The sequence below is a fragment of the Tetrao urogallus genome, assembly GCF_951394365.1.
Source record: "Tetrao urogallus genome assembly, chromosome: 11".
NCBI classification, from domain to species: domain Eukaryota; kingdom Metazoa; phylum Chordata; class Aves; order Galliformes; family Phasianidae; genus Tetrao; species Tetrao urogallus.
The window spans coordinates 1577369-1600579 of record NC_136824.1 but is presented as its reverse complement, the minus strand read 5'-3'; the positions used below and the strand labels follow the sequence as shown (position 1 = coordinate 1600579).

The 23211-nt window shown below is 46.4% G+C and overlaps 1 protein-coding gene across 3 annotated transcripts in view; it reads left to right on the top strand.

The window, feature by feature from the left end:
* SMAD3 (SMAD family member 3) overlaps positions 1–17221 on the top strand; it is a gene marked incomplete at both ends in the record, with an annotated part of 60798 nt that extends 43577 nt beyond the window's left edge. Inside the window, 8 exons of one of the 3 annotated variants that reach the window (XM_079541050.1) lie at positions 2398–2591; positions 3437–3571; positions 4199–4273; positions 6072–6122; positions 10395–10607; positions 11851–11988; positions 13967–14111; positions 17098–17221. In XM_079541050.1, the coding sequence (XP_079397176.1) occupies positions 2398–2591; positions 3437–3571; positions 4199–4273; positions 6072–6122; positions 10395–10607; positions 11851–11988; positions 13967–14111; positions 17098–17221 (1075 nt within the window). The remainder of the gene's footprint in view (positions 1–2397; positions 2592–3436; positions 3572–4198; positions 4274–6071; positions 6123–10394; positions 10608–11850; positions 11989–13966; positions 14112–17097) is intronic. The other 2 variants (XM_079541051.1, XM_079541052.1) reach the window with 2 other exon arrangements.
* Between the last annotated feature and the right edge of the window lie 5990 nt (positions 17222–23211).

Genomic DNA, 23211 nt, shown 5'->3' with positions numbered 1-23211 from the left:
AGGGTCTCATAGCCTACATGCTCCCACACTGGCGGGCAGCAATGATTACAGGCCGTGGATTGCACTCCTTTTTCCCTCTATCCTGCAGGCTCAGGAAATGTGCTGGTTAGGAACGTGGTGAGAGGCTGGATCACCCACTCAGGTCTGAACACTGACACTGAAAATAAAAGCTTTTCACAGCCTTAGCTATTTAATCCTGTAGTGCAGCATGGGGACAGCTGATGTATTCAGCTGCAGCTGACTAGGAAGGAAGAGACAGTGTCCCAAAAGAAGTGGGGCTGCTTTTGGAGATCCAGCCAGCAATGAATTGTTGAGCAGAGAAGCTTTGGTATTTTGAGAAGAAATCCTGTTAGGTAGCATGGCATAATAAAATCAACTGTACATAGGGATCTGCTCAACACAGGCTGGTTAAAAGAAAGGTCGGAGGAAGGAATATAGCCCTAGCCTCATGGAAGCTTTGGCCCTTAAATTCTGTAAGTTTTAATGAGGCCTGGATGTGCAGCTCTCAGGTGGTGCTGGGAAACACTCCAGTCAGCCCTCAGGGCCAGGTTGTGCGTCAGACCATGGCTGAGGAGAGCTGAAGGTTGTGTGCACTACGGAGCCTTTTGTTATCTGGCTGTTCTGCATGAAGATGGAAGAGGCAGATGTGTTTATGGGTCATCTCTGAGGGCTCTGGGCTTGAGAAGTGTTGAAGCAATCAAATGCTGAGCACAGTGTTAACCTGTCCCAGTTCAGCCCCAGCATCATATGGCGAAAATGCACCTGGAGGGCTGAGGCAGGACAGCAGGAGGAAATAAACCACCCTAACACTCGGCTGTGTTCTTCCCAGTGAATGCAGACAAGCACTGTTTTGTCCCACATCCTTCAGCAGAGAGCCTAAGGAGGGATTTCACAATCATAAAAATGTCATTGGCCTCCGGGGCTTTGGGGGAATGTCATTTCTTTTACTGTATCTCCTTATTGAGGGGAGAGGGGAGACGGGGAGCTTATTGTGATTGAAAACAAAGCATATGGCTCTGTCATTTTAAAGGTCTTTTTAGATAAGATCATAAAGTCCATCTCTTTTTCCTTATGGAAAGCTGTGATAGCAACACTTGGGAGCTGCGCTGTGCTTTCAGGCTGCTTTTGGCTTAGGTAACTAACTGCTGGTAGCAGTTCAGGCTGCAGGGCTGCACACACAGTGACGTTGTGTCATCCATGAAACCAGTCCAGTTTTCCCACCTTCCCCACCAGTTCCTTATGAGATGTGCACCTGGAAAACCTGCTTTCTTCTTTGCTGAGCTCAGAAGTAGCTTGGCATGAGAGCACACCTGGGAAATAGAGCTGATGGTGGGCTCCGAGCCGTCTGAAGGGTGGGACCCAGCAGAGCTCTGGCTTTGCACGTGAAGAAGACCTGTGTGTGACACAGAGACAATATGAAGAAGTACATGTGTGCAATAAATAAGAGCTGTGATGTTGTGCATATTTTGGAGCTGTGATGTGATTGCAGATTTTAGAGTTTTGTGCTCTGTGCCAGCCAGTGATGGCACAGTTGTTCTGTATACCTCCCATGAACAGCTTTGCAATGTGTTTCCCTGCTCCCCACATCAGGTGTAGCTGGGGTCTGTGCTGTTTCTCCTTCCTTTCTGTTGCAGCAGTGTTTACAAGAGGTGTGCGTGTAACCAAGCTCTGTTTTTGGGAAGTCTCCCAGGGCAGCCAAGACCAGCACAACCACTGCTTGAATAATTGTTTGTGTGGTTTGGGTTGGGCTGGGTTGGTTTTTCTGGATTGGCTGCCAACACAAAGAACCAAGGGAAATAATTCCAAATGAAATTTGAATTTTCTTTCTCCTTGACCAAAAATAAAAAAGAAGCACTGTGTTTCACCAAAACCCAGGAGTGTTTCATATCGGTCATAAAGAAAAGCAAGAGAAGCAGAGGGCTGGACTTCAGGGAGAGGAGATGGAAATTCGTGTCTCTGTGTATGGTAAAAGTCTGGCTTTGTCAGCACGTATTGTAAGACTTAGTTCACAGCGTTAAGTTGGTGAGAGCTCTGCAGATGGTCTGTGTATTAGGATGCACAAACACTATCTTTAAGTTAATGTGTTCTAACCCAGGGTAGCTTCCTTCGTGCCTCCAAATTAAGGTCTTTTCAGAAAACTAACGAATCTGAAGCTAGACTGTTAGGTAGAACAACATTTTTGCATTTTTCAGAGGTGTGCTTCACGTGACAGCGAGGATCGTGCAGCAGTGTCTCAGTGGGTTCGGGTGGCTCTGGGGATTGTGCCACAACGCAGAGACGCGTGGAGCAGCCACGCGCTGAGCCTGCAGCGTTCACATTGGCTTCCTTGGCAGGATGAGGTCAGTGATGTGTTTCAGTGCCAGCCCAGTAAACTCTCCCCTCTCGCTCCTCCTGCAGGTCGCTGGATGGCCGGCTGCAGGTGTCCCACCGCAAGGGGCTGCCCCATGTCATCTACTGCCGGCTGTGGCGGTGGCCGGACCTGCATAGCCACCATGAGCTGCGGGCCATGGAGATGTGCGAGTACGCCTTCAACATGAAGAAGGACGAAGTCTGCGTGAATCCCTATCATTACCAACGAGTGGAGACCCCGGGTACTGCTGACCCCCCGTGTCCCTTCTGAGGGATAGATAAGTGCATTTCAAAATTGAATAAAGCAGCAGGCGTAGGGTTTTAAAACCAAAGCGTATGTATTATTGATGGTAGTCTATTACTGCGTGCAGCAGAATAATTTATGCATCTGCACTCAGGGGGAAAATATCATTTAAAATCGATGAAAAACAAGTTGAGCAGGCTGTCTTGTTGCCAGCTTCCTAATGTGTCCCTGTGTGCCCAGAACCAGCTCACACACACAGTATAGATACAGGTGAGGACTGTAGCAGAGTTCTATGCGTGCCTCACTCTGGTCTTGTTGGTACTAAGGATAAAGTGTTACTGTTAAGTTGAAGTTAGGAATAGCTTCCAACGCATCTGAGCTTGCTCTTCTGGGCGCTCCTCCTGCCTCTGAGAGAGACTTTCATCTGGAACTGTCGATAGTTCTGCTGCATGCTGGTACAAACCTGCAGAGCCAGGCTGAATGTTTATGCTAATCCTACCTTGCCATTTCATTTTAGGTGCAATTTCTCCATTTTCAAATCATGTGATGTAACTTTTTTTTAACAATGAGAAGGCTTGTTTCTTTGCCTTAGAAGAGACAGACAGCCTAGGTGTGTTCAGTTAAGCACACATCCCATCCCCAGCTGAGATGCGTTAAGAATAGCATCTTTAGCTGCTGCTGTTATTTCAGAAGCAAGTATCAAATCGTGTTCCTTAATTAGCGACTTTGGTGTTGTGTGTATGTAAGGCTGGTACTCCAAACTGGTTACTCTTCATTTTCTAGGGTCTCAGACATTTTATTTTAAAGCTGCTAATACTGTTCTCTCTCTTTTCCATCGTGCAGTGTTACCCCCAGTGCTGGTGCCTCGGCACACAGAGATCCCAGCTGAGTTCCCACCGCTGGATGATTACAGTCACTCTATCCCAGAGAACACTAACTTCCCAGCAGGCATTGAGCCGCAGAGCAACTACATCCCAGGTATGGTATCTCTCCATCTAGTGAGCAGAGGGAGAAGGGTCACACTGCACAGTCTGCGTGTGCTGAATGAGTGGCAAGTCTTTATTTCTGTCATTGCTATGAAGCAAAGGAATGGGAAGCGTACAAAAGCAGGTGACAGCTGTAAATGTAGAACAGTAGCAGTGCTGTTGAAGTTTTGTTTTCTTCAAACTCACCTTTTCCCTTCAGTAGTGCATACTCAATTTATTGTGGTATCTAAAGCTGAATGTTCCCTTTGATTTGACTGATGTTCAGCCATTTTAATTTGAGTAAAAGTGTAAATTTCTGATGGAATTGAGCTTTTCTATTTATGCATCTTTTTTACAAGCAATTTACGCCTTATTTCTATAGGCAAACTGTGCAGCTGCACACCAGGAAAGGAGCAATCTCTGGACAGAAAACTGTCTACGTGGCTTAAAGTTTTATGGAACTGAAAATCCTGATTTTGTTTTTTCCCTCCTCTGTTATTCACAAGTATGCTCTACTCTTACTCTTAACAGTCTGAGGAAGAAAAATAATTAAACAAAAAAAAAGCTTGTTGTGAATAGCAAAGTAAATGTTCCAGACTTTTCATCCCGTTGAATGACTTTGATCATTTCATGATTCTAGAGACACCTCCTCCAGGCTATTTGAGTGAGGATGGAGAAACTAGTGACCACCAGATGAACCCCAGCATGGATGCAGGTAATTCTTTTTTGCCATTTACAGCTTTCTGGGTCATATCTAAACTTCTAAAGCCTTTCATTGGAGCTCTGAAAATCAGATGGTGGTGAGAGTTATTTTATCCCTGTAGGAGTGCAAATGTAGCATGACATCTCATATAAAGCACAGGACAGTGTGTTTTAGAGCTGCTGAAAGGTACAGCATGTTCCTGTTCTCCCTGACGTCCATTGTTAGATACTGCTAAGCAGGAGCCTGAAACAGCAGAGACACACCTAATAATAGCTTGCATTGTACTGTGTTCGTGCATCTGTATGCACAGGAATATGGTGCAAGTAGTTGGCACCTTCTAAAGAGGCATTTTTCTGATTGCTTATCTGTCTGCTGTACATACTGAAATGTCCAGTTAACTGTATTTCAAAGGACCACTAGCAGATTTATTTTTAAATGGGCCTATTATTGAATGGATGCATCCCAGTGAAGGCGAGGTTGTGACTCACTGCCAAGAAAACAAGCAGCGTGAAAGCAGATTTAGACTGAGCAGCCTTAGCACGCATGGTGACCTTTATCAGCACGTTAAAATTAAACACCATCGTTTTGCAGGTAACTGTGTAAGGCATCCTGTTGGACTGAGCTGTGTCTCTGCTTGCGAGTAAGAACTCTTCAGAGTTCAGACTCTTAACTCCTAAAACTCTTGCCTGAGGAGCAAAAATGTGTCTTTGGTTAGAAAGGCTGATGCCTTTCTGTTCCCTTACAAGGGGGATGTGCAAATGCATGGCACTTGCATAAAAAGAGACATGCAGAACTTTCTCAGTGCAAATAGTGCATGCAGCTATCCTGGCTTTTCGGTATGTCTTCAGCCACAGAGCATACGTGGGATTCCAAAAGAGAGATGATTGATTTGCAGACTTGCACCACAGTTGTACAGATGGCAGAAAGGAGTGTGGGTTTGTTTGTCTACATCAAACATAAGCCTGTTGACACAATGCATTTCAGTGCATATAATCATTGGTAATGCGGTTGACATTCGGAATGTATGTATGGTTTTTTGGGAAAGTGGATTGGCCTGGAAGATGCTATAAATACTCTCAGTTCGTGTTTGAATGCTAGATCCCTTTCTTCAGATGTCATGGAGTTCATTCGTTACAGAAAAACAAATTTTGAAGAAACCAGCTGAACTCAGTGTGAGAGGGAAGGATGGATGGGCTGTACCACCTGCTTGCATCCACGTGGCATCCAGAAACTGGAACTTGCTCTGGACATCAAAGTGCAGATATCTGAAATACACAAAATCTGTGGGCAGAATTGGAACAAGGGGGTAAAATTGCCACAATGATTTGGTCAGAGCTGCGTAGGTTGATGCAGTACTCCATTGTCCCAGCACCAGAAAGATTCACTGATGTACAAAGTGGTATGTTTTCCACTGTTGAGAGTGAGTAGCAGTGTCCAGTGAATGCCCAACTAACTGGGCTTGAGTGTGGCTGTCATGATGGTACCTGGAGTTTTGGTAACTGCATGTGAAAGTAAAACAGGCAACTGCGTGCACAGTTACGAAAATTAATGTGTAGAGTTTAAGTGAATTAAACTCTGTGAAGATTCCCAACAGTATTGCAGATGAAGCAAGTTGATATAGTAAGCAATAGCATTTGGAAGCTCATTTAAGTGGTAATCAACATCAGAGAAGTTGCTAATGTCACAAAATGAGACTTTGCTAAGAAGTGGGATTTCCCTCTCAACAAGCCTGGGCAGCACAGAAGATTTTGTGCAAGTGTTTTTCTTTGTGCAGATGCCATACTAATAATTACAATGTCTTGCTTTTCAGGTTCTCCAAACTTATCACCAAATCCTATGTCTCCGGCACACAATAATCTGGGTAAGCATGTGATCTTGAGAATTGTGTGTAATTACAGCCGAGAGCATGACCCTTTAATGATGATGTTATTTCTTGAGGTTGTGTGCATCTGATTAGGTTTTGAGCACTGTTGGTGCTTCTTTCTGCTAATAACTGGGCAAATGGAGGAGGCTGGTTGGTGTGTGATTGGAGAGCTCAAATAAATGGAGAGAGGGCAAGAACACCAGCATATGGAGAGGTACAGATATCACAGACCTCTTTGAGAATCAGACGTTTTGTGGGCCGTATGCTTCCAGGAGCCTGGGGATCCTTCCTTTCTGCTTCTCTTGTGGAGAACTGGAAAGCTGTTGAACAGGACCTTTGCCTTTGAGATCCTGCTAGAGGTGTCCTGTGGCTGTCCCTGAACCTCTGTTATTTCCCAAAGTTTCTGCTCTTCATTTTCATACCTACAGGCATGGAAGGTCTGATCTTCATCAGTGTGAGCTCTCACTGTATTTGAAATTGCTCTCAACAGTCTCTCATAAAACACACTCATAGCTCTGGCTAGCTGCAGGATCACTTCTCCGCATGTTCATTAAGCCAGCAGACACAGGCCACTTGAGATTGCTCTTGAATAACCGTAGCCATAAAGTTTACATATGCTTTTAATCCTGGCAGAGGGTACTTTGACTCTGCTCCAAAATTTGTCAGTCATTGGCTGACTTGTGGATGTCTTGGGGCTGTTGAAGGGGATTTCTTTTCTCTCTTCTCTATTTATTTATTTATTTATTTGAAAGCATGGAATATATTGCCACAATGCCACTAAACTTTTACTCATTTTAACTGTTACAGCCTCAGAGAAGAATACATAGCTAACTCTTCCTTTTTCTTTTTCCTCCCTATCTGAATCCGTTATGCTCAAGTGTGCTGCTGAAGAGCTGATGTGAATTTCTAGCATTTTTTGTCAACCTAAAAATAAAAGGCCAATTACATGTAACAAAACCAACCTGGCAGCTGACTGTGGCATCTGCCTTACATAAGGAGAAAAGTGGTTTCTAGGAAAGAGGCCCCAGCACATATCCTTTCTAACCAGAACAGTTTTCCTAACACATGCTGCTCAGCTGATGGGCCTGCAGGACTCCTAATGTGCAGTCTGGTGACAAAGAACTAAATAGGAGCAGGTGAGGCTGGTTAACCACGACGAATCTCTTTGTAGTCTAGGGAGCAGACATCAGAAGAGCATTGAGCTTAGCAGCATTAAATGATATCTTTGAGTTTTGCTCACTGCTCTTAGGCAAAAGGTCCCACAAATCTAGGAACCTTTTGTCTCTTTTTATAGTTTTATAATCAATTTGTGTGGTGAGAAAGCTGCAAAACAATAAATAAAATGGAACGTACTGTGCAACTCCCAGCAACTGTCGAATGAAGAATCTGTCATCATCTGTGCCTTGTAGGCAGCATGTCTGAGATAAGGAGCTGCTCACAGCAGCAGCCCTTCACTCCTTCAGCTCTGCAAGCCAGAGAGGGACTGCATGAGCTGGGGGAGCTGAGCTTTCCCTCAGCTTTGCAGATTCTCCCCCCAGTCAGACAGAAACTGGTTGGTGGCCTGCAGTGGTGTTGCATTTGCTGTGCTGTGTAGTTCTGTGGATGAGCAGGACACTGCAGTGTTGAGGGCTGCACTTTCATCTGCAAAAGTTTAAGGGGGATTTCTCCCTGTGTTTGCTAAGAAAACGAAACGTAAAATTTAAAGAATATAACATGTATTTTTGAAGTTTTACTGCTAAGGAAATAATGTCCCACTATTAAAACTGACTGTTTATTTCAACAGAACTGCCTGAAGCTTTTAAGACAGTTTACTTTGTGTCAGCTGAACTTTGGACTTTGTCCCATGGCCTTATTCCAGAGAATTACAAAGACCATAAACTAGCGTGAGGCAAGCTGGCTAGAACAATAGGAGCAAGGTTGGTTTGAGCTGCAGTTGTGTGTATTTTGATATCTAGCTGTAATTGATGGAACCTGAGGACTTTCAGTTCATCTTTTCATCCACAGACAAAACAAGGTGTTGCATGGTAACATCTGGGGATTTTTTGTCTCCTTTCAGCTTGTGCATTGGCTTTGCAAGCATTCTGGTTTTGATTTGGACTTTCAGTTGTCAGATGAAGATGTAACTGGAAGTTGTAGCGATCTCTTCTGTATGGCTGAAATTGGAACTGGAAAGAACACAGAAAGCCCCAACGAAAGCAGAGCTGCCAGCACTGTGTGGACACTCGGAATGAAGTCAGGGAGTTTATGCTGGCTGAGGGCCAGGCCTGAGGTTGCACGCATTTTATTTGGGAGCAAGGCAGTCCCTTGGTGCACAGGAAATCCATTGTCAGTGCTTGCTCTGCAAAAGACTTGACGCAAAAGCAGTAAGTGAAATAAGCACATGCCCTGTGGGCAGATCCATCAGTAACGTAAGCCTCTGTGACTCCGTGTTGAAACACTATTTCTCTAAGCAGTGAAAAGACAGCGCAGAGGGAAAGGAAGTGAGCACACTTATTTATCTTGTTGCTTCTGTGGGAGTTAGGAGTAACTGCAATTAGTGCAGTTAGACAACATAAGTCAGTAACTTCTGATGAACAGCATTTAGCAAACACACTAACCTCAGCTGGGATTCTTAGAGCATGTCCTAGAGTGTGCAGAGCACCTGGCAAGCTTTTAGTTCTGCATCTGGACAAGTGGTACTGTGGTCTTATGGAGACAGTGCAGTATGGGTATGGGCAGCATGGCAGTGCTCAGCAGACACCTGGGAAAGCAAAGCTGTAGGAAGTCAGGTTTGGAAATGTATGGAAATGATTCAGGTAGGATTTACTTGCTTGTAGTGCATCATGATTTTGACCACCATCTGTCCCCTCGAGATTCTTTGGTTTTAGCAGAACTGCATTCTGTTACTTTTTTCCCAAACAGTAAACCCCAGAATTGAGTACTTGGGACAGTTGTAACAAAATTCTATAGCAGCTTATGCCAAAGCAAATCACAGGAGAAAGCAGCACCAGTAAACCTCAGTTGCATTTGTTCAGAGACAAGCTTTTCTTTAAAACTGTTTGTTGGTTTGTGTCTCTCAAGATGCAAATGAGCTGGAAATAAAATTTCTGTATGTCCTTCAGTGAGGAATCCATCACATCTTGTGGCTGAGGTTTGCAGAGAAAAGCAGTAGCAGATGAGAAATGGCTCTCAAACCTCCACAGCCACTCCTGGGTGAGAGCAGGCTGGGATGGAGCCCATCTCTTCAGCCCCAGCTTCACCACAGCCTTTACAGAGCAGCAGATGGGGAAGCTGCAAGAATGGCTGGGGTTTTGCTCCATGCAAACTGTGCCAGATGGAAAGAAATCTTCTCTTGCTTTTGTTTCTTGCACTGAATTTGGGAAATACAGCACTTATCAGTTAGCTTGTGCTGCTTTCCACAGTTCCTGCTCAGTAGATCCATGACTTACAGTAGGACTGAACACCATCTAGTGCAGCATTTCCGAGAATATTTGGCTTGGGCCTTCCTCTGCTGAAATCACAAGCATAACTGTCCTTAGTGTCAGGGGGAGCAGCTAAATCACCCAGAGCCATCTGAATGCCCCCCCTTTCACTTGTCTTCCCGAGTCTGCCTCAGTCTGTAAAAGAACAGTCTCCAGTAAAAGAAACAGAAAGAAACAGCCTGTCAGTCTCCAGTAAAAGAAACGTTATCACCTGCTGGTGATATGGTTTTTCTTTTCAAAATGTGAAATCAGTTGGACTGGAAGAAATATTTTTTTCATTATTTTGAAGGCAGTTATATACAGTTTGACTCTATTGCAAAGAGCTGCAGAGATGCTAGCAGTCAGAAGAGAAGTGGGGCTTGCTGGCTGCTTTGCTGTAAGTGCACAGTGTTAGCACTCTGGGGAGCAGTGGCACTGCAGGCAGGTTTGTGGTCTGGCCTTTCTAAGTTTTTCTTTCTCCTTTTCCTCTCCTTTTCTTTTCTGTTTTTAGGGTACTGCCTACCTAGAAGTGGTCCCATGCTTCATAGAAAAACTAACTTCACTTTTAGGATTTTCTCCAAGATAGTGGAGTGACGCCCCATTTACTCCATGACTTACATCTTGGACTATTTCGATTGTTCCACGTGCCAAAAGCTTCAGGGGTGATGTAACCTTCTAGCTGCACTCCATTAAAATCTGTCAAGTAATTAAAGCTTGGTGGTTCCAGCGAGCCCAAGGAATGAAGCAGAACAATATTTCAGAACAGTGCTTTCCTCATCCCCCCTTGTCGGAGGGCCTGTGACTCATGTTGCTTTTTATTTGTGTGCAGATCTGCAGCCCGTTACCTACTGCGAGCCGGCGTTCTGGTGCTCCATATCCTACTATGAACTCAACCAGCGCGTGGGGGAGACGTTCCACGCCTCCCAGCCCTCCATGACCGTGGATGGTTTCACCGACCCGTCGAATTCGGAACGCTTCTGCCTTGGTCTGCTCTCTAATGTGAACAGGAATGCAGCAGTGGAGCTCACAAGACGGCACATCGGTAACTTCTGTCTCCTTATTTTCCTCGGTGTTTTTCGAGGCAGAAAGTGGGGATCTGCCTGCAGATTTTAGTTACCTAATGGCATCCAGCTCTGTCCATTTTAGGACACTGTGGGATTGCGGTATCCATGGTGATTCAGGTTAATCCTCCATAAAGAAACACTAATTGTATTCTTTTATAAAAATACAATTAAAAAGGCACTGAGAAACACTGCAGTAACTGCATTTAACAGAGATGGAGCTTAAATTTCTGCACGCAGTCTTCAGAACTTCATTTGGGTGGATGTTAGAGGTCATCTTGTGTATTCGTTTTCCTTCATGAACAATTTTGTTTTCTAACTGACTGTTCTCTTATAAATGGAAACTCGGTTTTCATCTCAGTTTTCTCTTTTCTTGCTTGATACTACAAGGCAAGACTCAATTTTGTTTTTAGTTAAGCTGGTGCTGAATAGAATATCCCAAATCTATGTACTTTTAGTGAAAGGCAAAATCATTTATGCTTGGCAGTGTTTTCTCCTGATACCATCAGAAATGAACCTCCTCTTTGTCCTGACTCCATTCCTCTATATATCTTTTTCTGGACAGTAAAGGTTCTTACAGGAGGATCTTTCCTTACTTACAAACTGATTTGTAGCGCTGGAATATAAATAGAAAGCAAACAGCACTTGCAACACTCACACAGCAAACGTGAGCCAGGATTCAGAAATCAGTCCTTAAATTCAGCAGGCTGCTTGTGCAGCATGGAAGAATGAAAGCAGGATTTTCAAATTGCAGTGTAAGAGCACAGCATTCCTGAGTTTATTAACAGATTTCAGTAATGTGTGTAAACTCTTATAGGAAGGGTGTGCTTGTCCTTGTATACAAATACAGTCTCAAGGAAAAGGCAGCTATTTGGAAACACTGGATAATTTAATTCCAAATCAGTAATGAAGTAAATAAATGAGCAGCTGTGGTGATTTAGAAAAGGTTGAAAGCCATATGTTGACCAACAGTCAACAGTACATTCGTATAGAGGTATCAGGGCCATTGCTGTTTGGAGAAGGCAGGCTGGGAGGTAGTGAGACTGCGCAGCCCAGTGGGGCTGGAGCACAGCTCTGAGCTGGTTTTCATTCCCATCATTCATGGTTCAGCTGCCTTCTGAGCTCTTTCAGCTGCGCAGGTTGGCTGTGCCTCTCCCCACTCACCTTCCAGGTGTTGCAGATGGACGTTCTGACCTGACCCCAAACTGTGCTCGTGTTTCTCAGGAAGAGGAGTGAGGCTGTACTACATTGGTGGCGAGGTGTTTGCTGAGTGCCTTAGTGACAGTGCCATTTTCGTCCAGTCTCCCAACTGCAACCAGCGCTACGGCTGGCACCCAGCAACAGTCTGCAAGATCCCACCAGGTAAGGATGCACACGAGTGGGAACACAAAGAGTAGAAACACAAAAAGAGCGCTGCACATTTGCAGCAGAATCTGCCATGCATTCAGTCTGGTGTTTCATCAGTCGATGCTGTAATTATCAAATAGTCCTGCTTGTAATTTTATATAAAAGAAGATAATTTAGGATTTTTTTCTCAATTTAGATCAGCCCATAATAGATTTAAACTGTTACTGGTTTCTGTTCTGTAGTACAGCCTTTTCTTCTGTGAGCTTTATTCTGGAGAAATGTCACTTCTAAGGTATGCTGAGATGTTAGAGGAGCCATTATTGCATGTATCTGGGAAAAACAGGTATTTATTGTTTGATACATGAGCTAGGATGAGTACATGCTTTTCAGAAGAGTATTTAGCTAGGCTTACAAAATGTACTTTTTTAATTTCAAAGTATGTATATGTTTAAATAATAACTTTTTCATTTAGAAATACTTGAATAAAGATCCTCTTTTTTTAGAAGAGAGATCCATACACTGCAAGTCCTGGCCCATCTCAGTGGGTTTCCTTTCTCAGATGCTTAGGGAGCAGCTGCCAGTGCTACAAACATGACTTAATTCTCCAGCCACATCACAGGAGTCCACCCGGGCTGGAGTCAACATCTGAAAACATAAACAGCCCACATTTCCGCTGTAGATCCATCTCAGGCACATTTCTTGGACGCCGGCTCTCCCTGCTATTGCCACAGTCTGGCTGCCTTCTCAGATTCATCTTCAAATTTTTGTTGGTTTTGAAGCGGTTTCTTCATTCCGCTGTTGACGAGGCCGGCTTGTACCACTTCCTCCAGGCACGGTCACAGGGAGACCTGTTCACATCACTCCTGAGGTCTGAGCAGCCTGCAGTCTGATCAGACTGTTTCCTTTCCTTGCCATAGCTCTTTTCCTGTGCTCTCTCCCTCCTTATTTTCCCCTCTTAGGCTGCAGTGTGCCCGGCACTGCTTCCCTTCGCACTCCACAGGACCCCTGGTTCTTGGGCTGGGCTCTCTTATGGCCACAAAAACGGGCAGTTTTTTTTTGCAGCTGCTGAGCCATTGAATGTGGTGATGCTTTGCTGTATGCGGTTCGGCCCAAAGCAGATGGCAGTGTGGGTCCAGCCCAAGAGCGTAGGCTCAGAAGGGATTTTAGAAAAATACAATTCATCACAGTCCAACTGGTTGTTTTTCAGACTTGGCCCATATGTAATCCCAAATGAGCACCAGTGGCATGCCAACTTTCAGAGTTTAGCTTGTTTCTGGTTATCTGGGAGAAAGCAAGCGTAAAAGTTAGGTATTAATTTAGTTATTTCAACCACAGATAACGTGATTGTTTTTCACCTTCATCACCTAGAACAGTTGAACAAGTCTTTCAGCTGTGAGTAAACACTGAGGGGAGCACTTCACTTTTAAAGGAAAATTCTTTGGCACATCAGATCAAAATTTAAGAGAGGGGTACAGCTCTGCCACCAGCTTCCTTAGCCCAGGTTACTGGGTTCTGGCTGCCCAGAGCTGTTTCACTTCAGAACTTCATTACTTCTGCTGACAGGCACCACATAAATCCAGCACCAGTGAGTCCCTGTTTTTAACCCATGCATTCCTTTTTTTCAGGCTCTGTAGCAGTTGCTATCAGTAAGTGTTAAGGTCACAGGCAGGCTTTTAAATTACAACACAGTGGAAATAGTATGAATAGTATAAATGAGGTTCCACGTGAGGATCCCAGGTCCAGTCATGCAGGTGGCATCTTGCTGTGTGGGTGATCTTCTGTCCCATAATGTGGTTTTCGGTCCAGGGGCTGTGGAAATGTGGCAACCCTAACAGGCTTTCTGAAGTGCTGTCACTGAGCAGTCTGTATGTGGTGTTGCATGGTCTGGGGACATGGGAAAGCAGCACTGAGTTTCCTTCCACTCTCATAAAGAAATAGATTTGTTAATGTGGCTGAGCTAACACTTTGTTTTTGTCGTGTTCTTTATGCACAGGATGTAACTTGAAGATTTTTAACAACCAGGAATTTGCAGCTCTCTTGGCTCAGTCTGTAAACCAGGGCTTTGAAGCTGTGTACCAGCTGACCAGGATGTGCACGATTCGGATGAGCTTCGTCAAGGGCTGGGGAGCAGAATACAGGTCAGCCCTTGTGAAACATGTGGTGTGCTCATGTGTGGCCTGGCAGTGTTCTGCACAGCTTCCTTATTCAGCCTTGTGATTGGGAGGCTTAGTGCTGTATCTCTTTGGTAATGCATGTCCTGTATTTACTAAGAATGTGCTGACCTCGTGTCTTAGTTTTCCCATGCTATTTGTGTGAAACCTGCATCATGGGATGTGTTGGAAACCCGTGTGTGTTTGGTCACAGTGCTGTGCAGACCAGGAGCCTTACCTGAAGCACGGCAGACACATGTACATGGCTGGGTAGGAAATAGTACCTATTTTTTCTTAAACTTGGGTGTGTAGTTGATAGGTTTTTGATAGTTGTAGTACGACATTGTTATCAGGACAGGATCAGTGCGAGTGCTTCCTCACAGATATGCGTTAGGTTTGGTGTTTTCTTTTATCGGAAACTAATGAGATTAAAGTAAAAACAACTCAGCATGAAAATTCACATTTGGGAAACTGCTAAGAGTTGCTGCAAAATTACTGTTACATCCCCTCATCCTGTTCTCAGTGCTTGTCATAGGGCAGTTACTTCGAGGTGAGGGGAGGCGACAGGAGAAGCAGGGTCACTATTACAAGTGAAAAAGGAGATGCAGTGGAGTCTGGGATGGATGATGTGGTTGTTCTGACAGCACAGGGTGTGAGGACACAGAGCTCTGTAATTTGTGTCGCCGTCGCCCACTGCATTAACAAACAAACATCGCTAGGAGTAGCAAAGGGAGTAAAAGTGGTGTTAGTAGTATAAGCAGGGGAGGTGAAATCTGTCAGAAAATGAATGTTATTTTATGAGAGAAAAAGCTGGCACAGACTTTAGCCAAATACGATTTTGAAATACTTGCTCGACTGTGCGCCCTTTCAGTCAGCCTCATGGAAGTGCAGGGCAGCCTCTCCCCCCGGAGCAGCGCGGCTGTGCTGAGGCGCCCTGCGTGCAGCTGCCTGCCGGCAGGGAGGTGCCACGGCTCAGCTGCAGCCTGGGTCCTGCACGGTACGCTCCCACTTTCTTCATTTCTCCAGATGTTTGGAGTCCATTTTGTTTTGAAATTGTCCTGCACCCGGGCCAGATCATTTCAGCCTTGGCTCTCAGCCACAGCTCGTAATGAGATCCAGATGAGCGTGACTTACGGAAAGTCAACTATCTCATTAGTGTTGTAGGCAGTGAAACCCTACGCTCACGCTCAAGCTGCTCTCCTGCTCCTTCATTTCCTTGCCACAAAATGCTCCATCTCTTTGCCCTTGTCAGAGCACGCTGATTAGTTGAACTGATGGGCAGAGGGCTAGGTAGCTGTGGGAGCTGCATCCAGAGCACTGCTCCAGTGATTCTGGTTCGACTGTGTTGCTGTTGGAGCACTCCGACTGTGGGGTGTTGGTGCTCTGCTCTGCCAGGGACTTGGGGAGGGAACAGGGAGAAGCCAATTGCACGTGCAGGACAGAAGTTCTCTGTCCAGCAAGAGCCCAGTGCAGCTGTGAGAGCTTGCCTTTAGGCAGGCTGCAGTCAGCACGCAGCCGTGCAGGTGGGAAGGCAGTGAGGTGTGCTAGGAGGGCAGGAGTGCGGCAGCCCCTCGGGCTCTGGGTTGCTGGGCAGTAGTTGGACTGCTCAGTGCTGATCTAGTTATAGGCAGCAAATGGGAATGCTGTGTGTTAAGGGAGACTGGATTTTGTGGGGCCTTAGAGGTCTGTCTGCTTCACTGCATCCCCCTGCCCAAACAGCCCGCAGATGCCCGCAGCGCCAGCACTGCCCACACTGCCATCAGCTCGGAGCCCTGCCCACACACCCACTCCGGGGCACTGCATCCCTGCCAGCGCTGCTCGGGAATGGGTGCGGTGCCTTTGGGAGCTGCTTCCTTTTTCAGTTCAAGGACAAGGGACGCAGTGCATCGCTGGGACGCACTCCAGCCCTCAGCCGAGGCCTCGCGGAGCCGTACGCAGAGCCCTGTGCCCCTGTCCTGCTGCAAAGGGACGGGGATGGTGCTGGGAGTGCTGGGCAGCCCGGGGGGCACAGTCCCCATTGCGGCAGTGATTTCTGTCTGGGCCCCACAGACTTTGGTCTCCCTCTCACGAGCAGATTCCAAGGACAGCTTCCGTGGGAAACGAGGGTGTAAACCAAGGCTGTTTCCAGGCCATTTCTCTCATTCTAATCCTCCTCCTCCACAGCAGCTGTCCCTGCCTCTCTGCCTGAAACGAGAATCCTGCTGTCCCTGGGCAGAGCCCCTGCCCTGTTGCCTTGGTCCCACGTCCCTCCCTGTCCTCCCCTTGCCGCCTTGCTCTGCTGTCTGGAGGCACTCTGTGGGCTCTGGCCCTGGGGAATAACAGGGCAGCTGATGGGGGATGCTGGGGGGCAGTGGGAAGTGAAGCACGGGGAGCAGTGACCCTGCAGGCAGTCTGACCTCTGCTGTTCTCCACCCACTGCCAGCAGCTCCTGAGGTTTTTAAAACACATCAGTTAATGCCGTACTTCTGTTTCTCTGCCCTCTGTGTCGCTGTAGAGTTGGGTCCATACTTCCAGCACAGGGAGAGTGGGGATCACTTCTGTCACCTCTGCATCTGGCCAAAACCCAAAGATGGGGTGAAGAGAACCTCCTGGCCTCATGCACAGAAAATCTAACATACTTTGATTGCTAATTAATTAGGAGAGACAAGGTCTGCAGAATAAAACTGGAGAGCATTGCTCAGATAAACACCTTCTTCCAGAAGTCTCAGTAGCAAATAGATGATGTTGTGAGTTTCCCTCTGGGATGACAGGGGATGTAAAGAGAAAAGATGGAGGTTTTCAGGAAGTTGGCAGCATTGGCCAGAAGCGTGTTAAAGAGGAGAGAGACATTCCTTTGGCCCCACGTGCAAGGCTGTTGTCTAAGCAGGAAAGAATGCTTCGGTAGCTGTGAAACCTCCTCAGATTTGTCAAGTTTTGCAAGTCCCATTCAAACGCTCTGTTTTTTCCCTCTCTCCCCAACCCCTTGTCCTCGCAGGCGGCAGACGGTGACCAGCACTCCCTGCTGGATTGAGCTGCACCTCAACGGCCCTCTGCAGTGGCTGGACAAGGTCCTCACACAGATGGGCTCCCCCAGCATCCGCTGTTCCAGCGTCTCCTAAGGAAGCACCTCCTGGGGGCGGGCGGGGGAGCAAAGACTGGAGAATGGAATTGGCTGAACCCTTAGCAAAACACATAGAGAAGAGATTCCCAGTTACTGAAGTGATGAGGAGAAACAAATCTGTTAAAGTAGTGGCTTTTCTTGGTTTTGTTTTATTTTTTCTTTTGTTAAACTTAAAGACCCATTGAAGCCACTTCCACTGAAACTGTTAGCACTTTGGTTACAAGGCTGTGGGCCCTTGCAGTCAGAATGAAGCTGAAGTTTATCATGACAAAAGATGACTTTGTTTCAGCAGAGAGAAGCCAGTGCTGTGCCTCCAGCCATGGCTCATTCCATCTGCCCCACAGCAGCCCCGGCATCTCTGACAGACACCATGGGTCTTTGGGATGACTCTTGCTCATGCATTGCTGTCTCCATCCACCTGATGCACGCCCGTTCTTCCTGGGATTGCAGCAGTAGGTGGAAAAGCAAGCACGAGAAGCACATGCAAGGACTGATTGCCCAGTATTGCTCCTGAAGGGACAGATTTCCACACTGCACAGCTCACCGAGAGGCAGCGCCTTGCTTTGTGCCCGAGCTGCCACTGTGCCCTGCTTGTCTCAGTCTGGATTTACATGAAGCAGAGGCCAAAGTCACGGCTCTTTCTGACACTGCTGCAGCAACTTGTGACTAGAGCTGCTCACGAGCAGACATTGGGAATGTGAGGAGCTCTTGCTGGATAAGTTAAGCCTTCATTACTGCGCATTAACTAAAGAAAGTTTGTATTCTGTTTTCTCATTGTGTTGATTGGTATCTGCCACTTGTTAAGTCGTAGGGGCTTAGTGAACTCGGTGCCCAGGTCTGCTCTGGAGATGGCTCCTGCTGCCACTTGCAGAAAACCCAGTTCTGTAGGTTATCCCACAATCACACGTGACCGTGCGGGAACCAGGACATCTCAGATGCACCAACAAAACGTGGTTTAAAAACTTATTTCATCTAATGAAAATCCTTTGAGATGTGTTCTCACCTGGAGAAATGGAGAGAGTGTATTAACGTGTTATAAAATGTTCATTTAAATATACATGCTCCAGACTGTTCAGTATTTTTTCCCTGCAGCAACTGTCGTGGCAAACAACTTCTACAACTGGAAAAAAAACCCCTCAGCACTTGTTTTTATGGTTCCAGTTTGCCAAATAAGTCTCATAACTTTGTCAGTGCTATCCGGTTATTTGCTTCTTTACGCCTGTGTGGAATACCACACGCGTTTGTGCCAAACTGTCAGAAGGGGGAGGGGAGAAAATGATAATCAGAATTTCTTGTGGACTTTTATTTTCTCCCCATCTACACAACGTGTGGCTCTGGGAAGGACGGGCTGCGATGGACACTGAGTGGTTTGTGTGAAGGCTTCAGTCCTGCAGAGCTTTGTGCTCCCAGACACGAACACGAGCAGCCCTGCACTCCGTGCCCTGCGATACCTTGCAGACTCTTCCCAGGATCAGCCACGCGCCCCATGGCTGCAGGGAGGCTCTTTGGGTGTGCTCACCCACTCTGCCCCTCAGCCCCACCGCCTGGCTTGGACCCGAGGCATCAGCAGCACCCGAGGTGGACGCAGAGCAGAGGTGCGCTTCACCAGGCAGACAAAGGGACGCTCTGGAGGAGAGTTTTGTTTCTGAACCCAGAGGATGAGCTGTGGGACAGACGGCAGGATTTCGGGTGAGCTTTCCCTGTGCAGCGTGGCTTGTATCATAGCACTGGAGGTGTTCTAGGACTTTTTTTTAACTTTTCATTTTTGCTCTGTGTCTGATTTTAGTTAAATCTCTGATTGCATGGACTTGTGCAATAAGAGCATCTGTGTAAAGTAGTGTTTTTGAGCTGCTTAGCTAGGGATGTCTGTCGTCGTGGGCTGATGAAGCACGTGCTTTCAGGTACAGCTTTCCAACAGTTGCAAGCAGTAATTTATTCAGACTTCTGTGGAAATATTTGACTTCCTGTTGTAGTGAGAGGAGAGAATCTGCTCTGTAAAACTCTCCCACGTTTCCTACTCAAGTCCCCTTAAGTCACGTTTGCCTCTTTATCTACATAACCATCCAAAAGCTGGGCTCTGTTGTGTCTTGTGCACCAGCTACCAAAACGGCGCCTTAAATTCAGGTGCCAGGCAGCTCGTTCCCATGGTGTGTGCAGGACCCAGCCTGACCTGGGGCACAAGCTGGAGTAAACCCTGCTTTTGTACAAGGTCTGCATGGAATCGCCTCAGCCAAACCAAGAATTGGACCTGGATCCCCTCTGTTTCATTTGATGAAGGACAGCGAGTTGCTGACTGCTGTTAATAGATGCCTCTTTAGAAACAGGATTTGGATGATGCATAAAAACTTTGGTTAATCCCACCCCGTCATCCCTTAAGTAAATGACTTCCAATAGAAAGCATGAAGCTGGTCTAGTGATGCAATTAGATAAAACAGGGAGGTTATCTTCTTTAAAGGGGTAATGCCCTCTCCTCCCCTTTGTTCGCCTCCTCACTAATGCATAAAAGCCTTATGGCTTCCAGTGACCTTAGAAAGCCAAATGGAAGCCCTGTGCCACGCAGCAGGCGAGGAAGGGCTGTGATCCCTCTCTCTCACAGCAGCAGTGAGTTGGATGGGCGAAAGCGAACTGAGATGAGCTCTGGATCCCAGCACGGAAGGGAAGGGGCTGCATGGTGGCACTGGTGCAACGCCATTGGCTTAGTGTTGCTTTTCCATTCTTTTCTAAAACTTTCTGAAAGTAGCTTTGATATGTAGCATGGCTGTATGCCAGCAGCCTGCCCTAGTGAGATGGCACTCCTCAATGATGGTAGTCTTGGCTTGTTTCACCAGCATTCCATGCATTCTCCTTACTAGCAGAGTCAATATCTTTTTGCTTAGTGTAGCTGTACACAAGGGCCTGACTGCTGGCAGATGACACTGATGGCCCTGTGGTTTTATGTGACTGTGGAGGGTTTTTTTTAGTTATTAATGTATTGAACTGAGTTGCAGTGTGTAGGTTCCATTAAGCTTGTCTCAGAAGTAATCCAGTGCTCTGCATTTGGTGCACAAGGATGGAGAAATCTGATTCTTCCGATTTCCTGAAAGCTCCAGCACAGAATGGCTGGAGGTGGCTTTTCAGACAGTGGGAAGCAACTCTGTTTCCCTTCCCCTGCAGGATGGCACACTTTGAACCGTGTACAACTTAACAGGTTGAAGAATATTCAGGACTCCAGCTTGAGGAGCAGGTGGCAGCATCCACAACTCGTGCTGCCTGCTAAGGAGAAAAAGCACAGGGAGCGAGAAGAACAGCGCAGAGAGGGACTTCAGCCCTGTCACAAAGCATCTGTGAGCCTTCCTAGTTCTCCAGGGCACCGGATAGGTAGAAGGGGTGGGATATCAGAAATAAGCTGGGAAGCTAGGAGGAGAAATAATTAGTTGCTGTATTGTAGCGGATGGGGCGATATGGTTAAGAAATTCAGTATATGTTTTTTGTTATGTACATGCTTGTATTTATGTTGTTTTTCTTGAATATTCAGATGAATCCAATGCATAACTTTTAACAGAAGGTTAAAATTCAGTATTCTGAGCGTTAAATCTTTCCTGTGACCCCTTCTGGTGGCTGCTGCTCAGGCAGTTACTGACGTGAGAACAAGAGATGCATCTCAGAGCTGAGCAACAAGCGCTGGCAAAGAAAGCAAAACGAGGACATCTCCAGCAGGAGTCTGTACCTGAGCTGTTGTTTTAATTTTGAGCAGTGAGTCAGGTTCCCAGGTGGGCCCTTCAGTTGTGTTCTTCAGTCTTTTCAGGTTTATGAGGCTTCAAAAAGAAAACAGCATACCGTTCTGTAAATGCTTTGGTTCATCCTCATGTTTCCTCCGGTACATGGATCCGAGGAGTCTGCACCACTGCTGCTGAGGTGCATCTGGTCCTCTCTCCATGGAGGCAGCCTACTTCCCTCGCTCTTGATGGAACTGTTCCCCTCTGATAGATATGTATGAGCATGTATGCAGTAGTGTTTAGGTTTTCTTAACCTGAGATTGTACGTTAACGAGCGGTGGTGTCACCTACATGCTTGAGCTTGTTGAGCATTATTCGCCTATTTTGTTACTACAGGCCTGTACTATGTATGCCCTCTTATTTCATATGTGAAACTGTAAGTTCTATTTTTGACATTTTAATAAACTTTGATTTGAAAACAAAGGCTCGTGAGCGAACACTGATGGTGTAAGATGAGTAACTGAAAGCATTTGGAGTTTTCCAACCGCAGGTACTGCAGCACCAGCAGAGCCTGCAGGTGCACAACACTTCCAGCAAGGCATGAAAGATCTGTTACAGGTAAGGGCATCGTGCTTTGCGCAGTGTTAATGAATTTGAAGCCAGAAGTAGCATCTCTTAAAAAATGCAATCAATTCTTTTAACTAACGGGTTTTGAAGGTGAGCAGAAGCAGGACAGAGCGGCCCAAAGGCTCAGTCGCTGAATTGCTGGAGCAGTCAGACGTGGCTGCGTGCCACCCTTTGCTCGGGGTGCCAACCTGGGGCTGTGCTGGAGGCTGGGCAGCCTCGAGTTTGGCCTAGGCCTGCTGCAGCACGAGGTGAAGTCAGCTGGGATTTTGTCCAGACAAACCCTGAAAAAGATTTCAAAGGACTGATTCCTGCACTTTCCTCCCTGGACGGGCTGCTGCATGGCTCCACTGTGCTCCTACATGAAAAGCCTTCCTACCTTCATCTTCCAAGATGTATTTTTGGCTGTTGCTCCTTGCTGTTAGAGGTCTGTGTTCTCTCCTTGCCACTCAAGGACAGCACCTGTAGCAATTGCTGTAGTCAGAGCTGAAACAGCAGCTGAGCTGTACCTGTGGCAGAGCCCTCCACATCCCCCCGCTCAGCTGTGGGGTGTCGTGGATGTGGCTGCTGCTCTCATTACCCAGCAGTGTCTGTGCTGTGCTCAGCACTGAAGCAGGAATTTCAGCAGAAGCCAGGTGGCTGTATGTGCTGGCATTCAGCTGGCCTCAGAGAGGGCATTCTCCAAATAGCATCACTAATGGAGCCGAGGCACGCTGTGATCGAAGTCTGTGAACTCCTAACGTTCCTCCTCGGGTTTCACTGAAATTCAGATTATTTTTGTTGTTTTTCCTAACAGAGGATTTACGAGAATACTTTTTCCACTCTGATTTCCAACAATGTGGTAATAAAAGGGTTTTGTCCAGGTTTTATGTGAGGGTTGCCAAAATGCGAGGTAGTAAAGCAGTGCTGAGCCATGAGTTCTGCTGTCACCTGAATATATCACAGATTTCAGAATCAAAGACTGCTCGTCTGCACTGATATTGGGAAGCTGAAGCAAAATAAAAGTCTGATAGTAAATGAAACCTCAAATTCTCAGCCAAAAAAAAACCAAGTATCAAAACTGCATGGAGGTGAGCAGCCCGGCTCATCCAGCAGGGCCTCACTGCTGTGACTGGGAGCATCCTACACAGACACAAGGATGTAAAGCCAAGGTAGGAATTCTTTTGTTGCTAAACAGTGCTGCAGAACACAAAGAGCAACTAAGACCACAACTTTCAGGTTTGCAATTCCACCAATGCCCCTTTTATTCATTTTAGTAACAGCTATTGTGTAAAGAAATGATGCAGCCAAAAGGAAAGAAGGCTCTCCAGGAAATAAAAAACACCTAAGTCACCAGCAAATTAAATTTGGATTGAAAAATGCAGTACAAAGAATCTTTAAGGACCATTCCAGTATCTCTCAGCCACACTTCCTACCTTGATGAGTAATGCTTTCTTGAAGCATGGAATGTACCTGCTAACAAGTCACATTTCCACTGTAGTACGTAAGATGTGCATGAAAATGTGTACAAATTTCCTCCAGTCTTAGCAGCAATATGGACACCTCCCCACACTGCACCACTGCTCTGCTTAAACCCTGCTCGTGCTGTCCACGTGTGCTCTGTGCTTTCACACATTCTCTCTTTGCTGTCTGTCACATGTATGGTGGCAGGCTGTGTGCACCCAGTCTG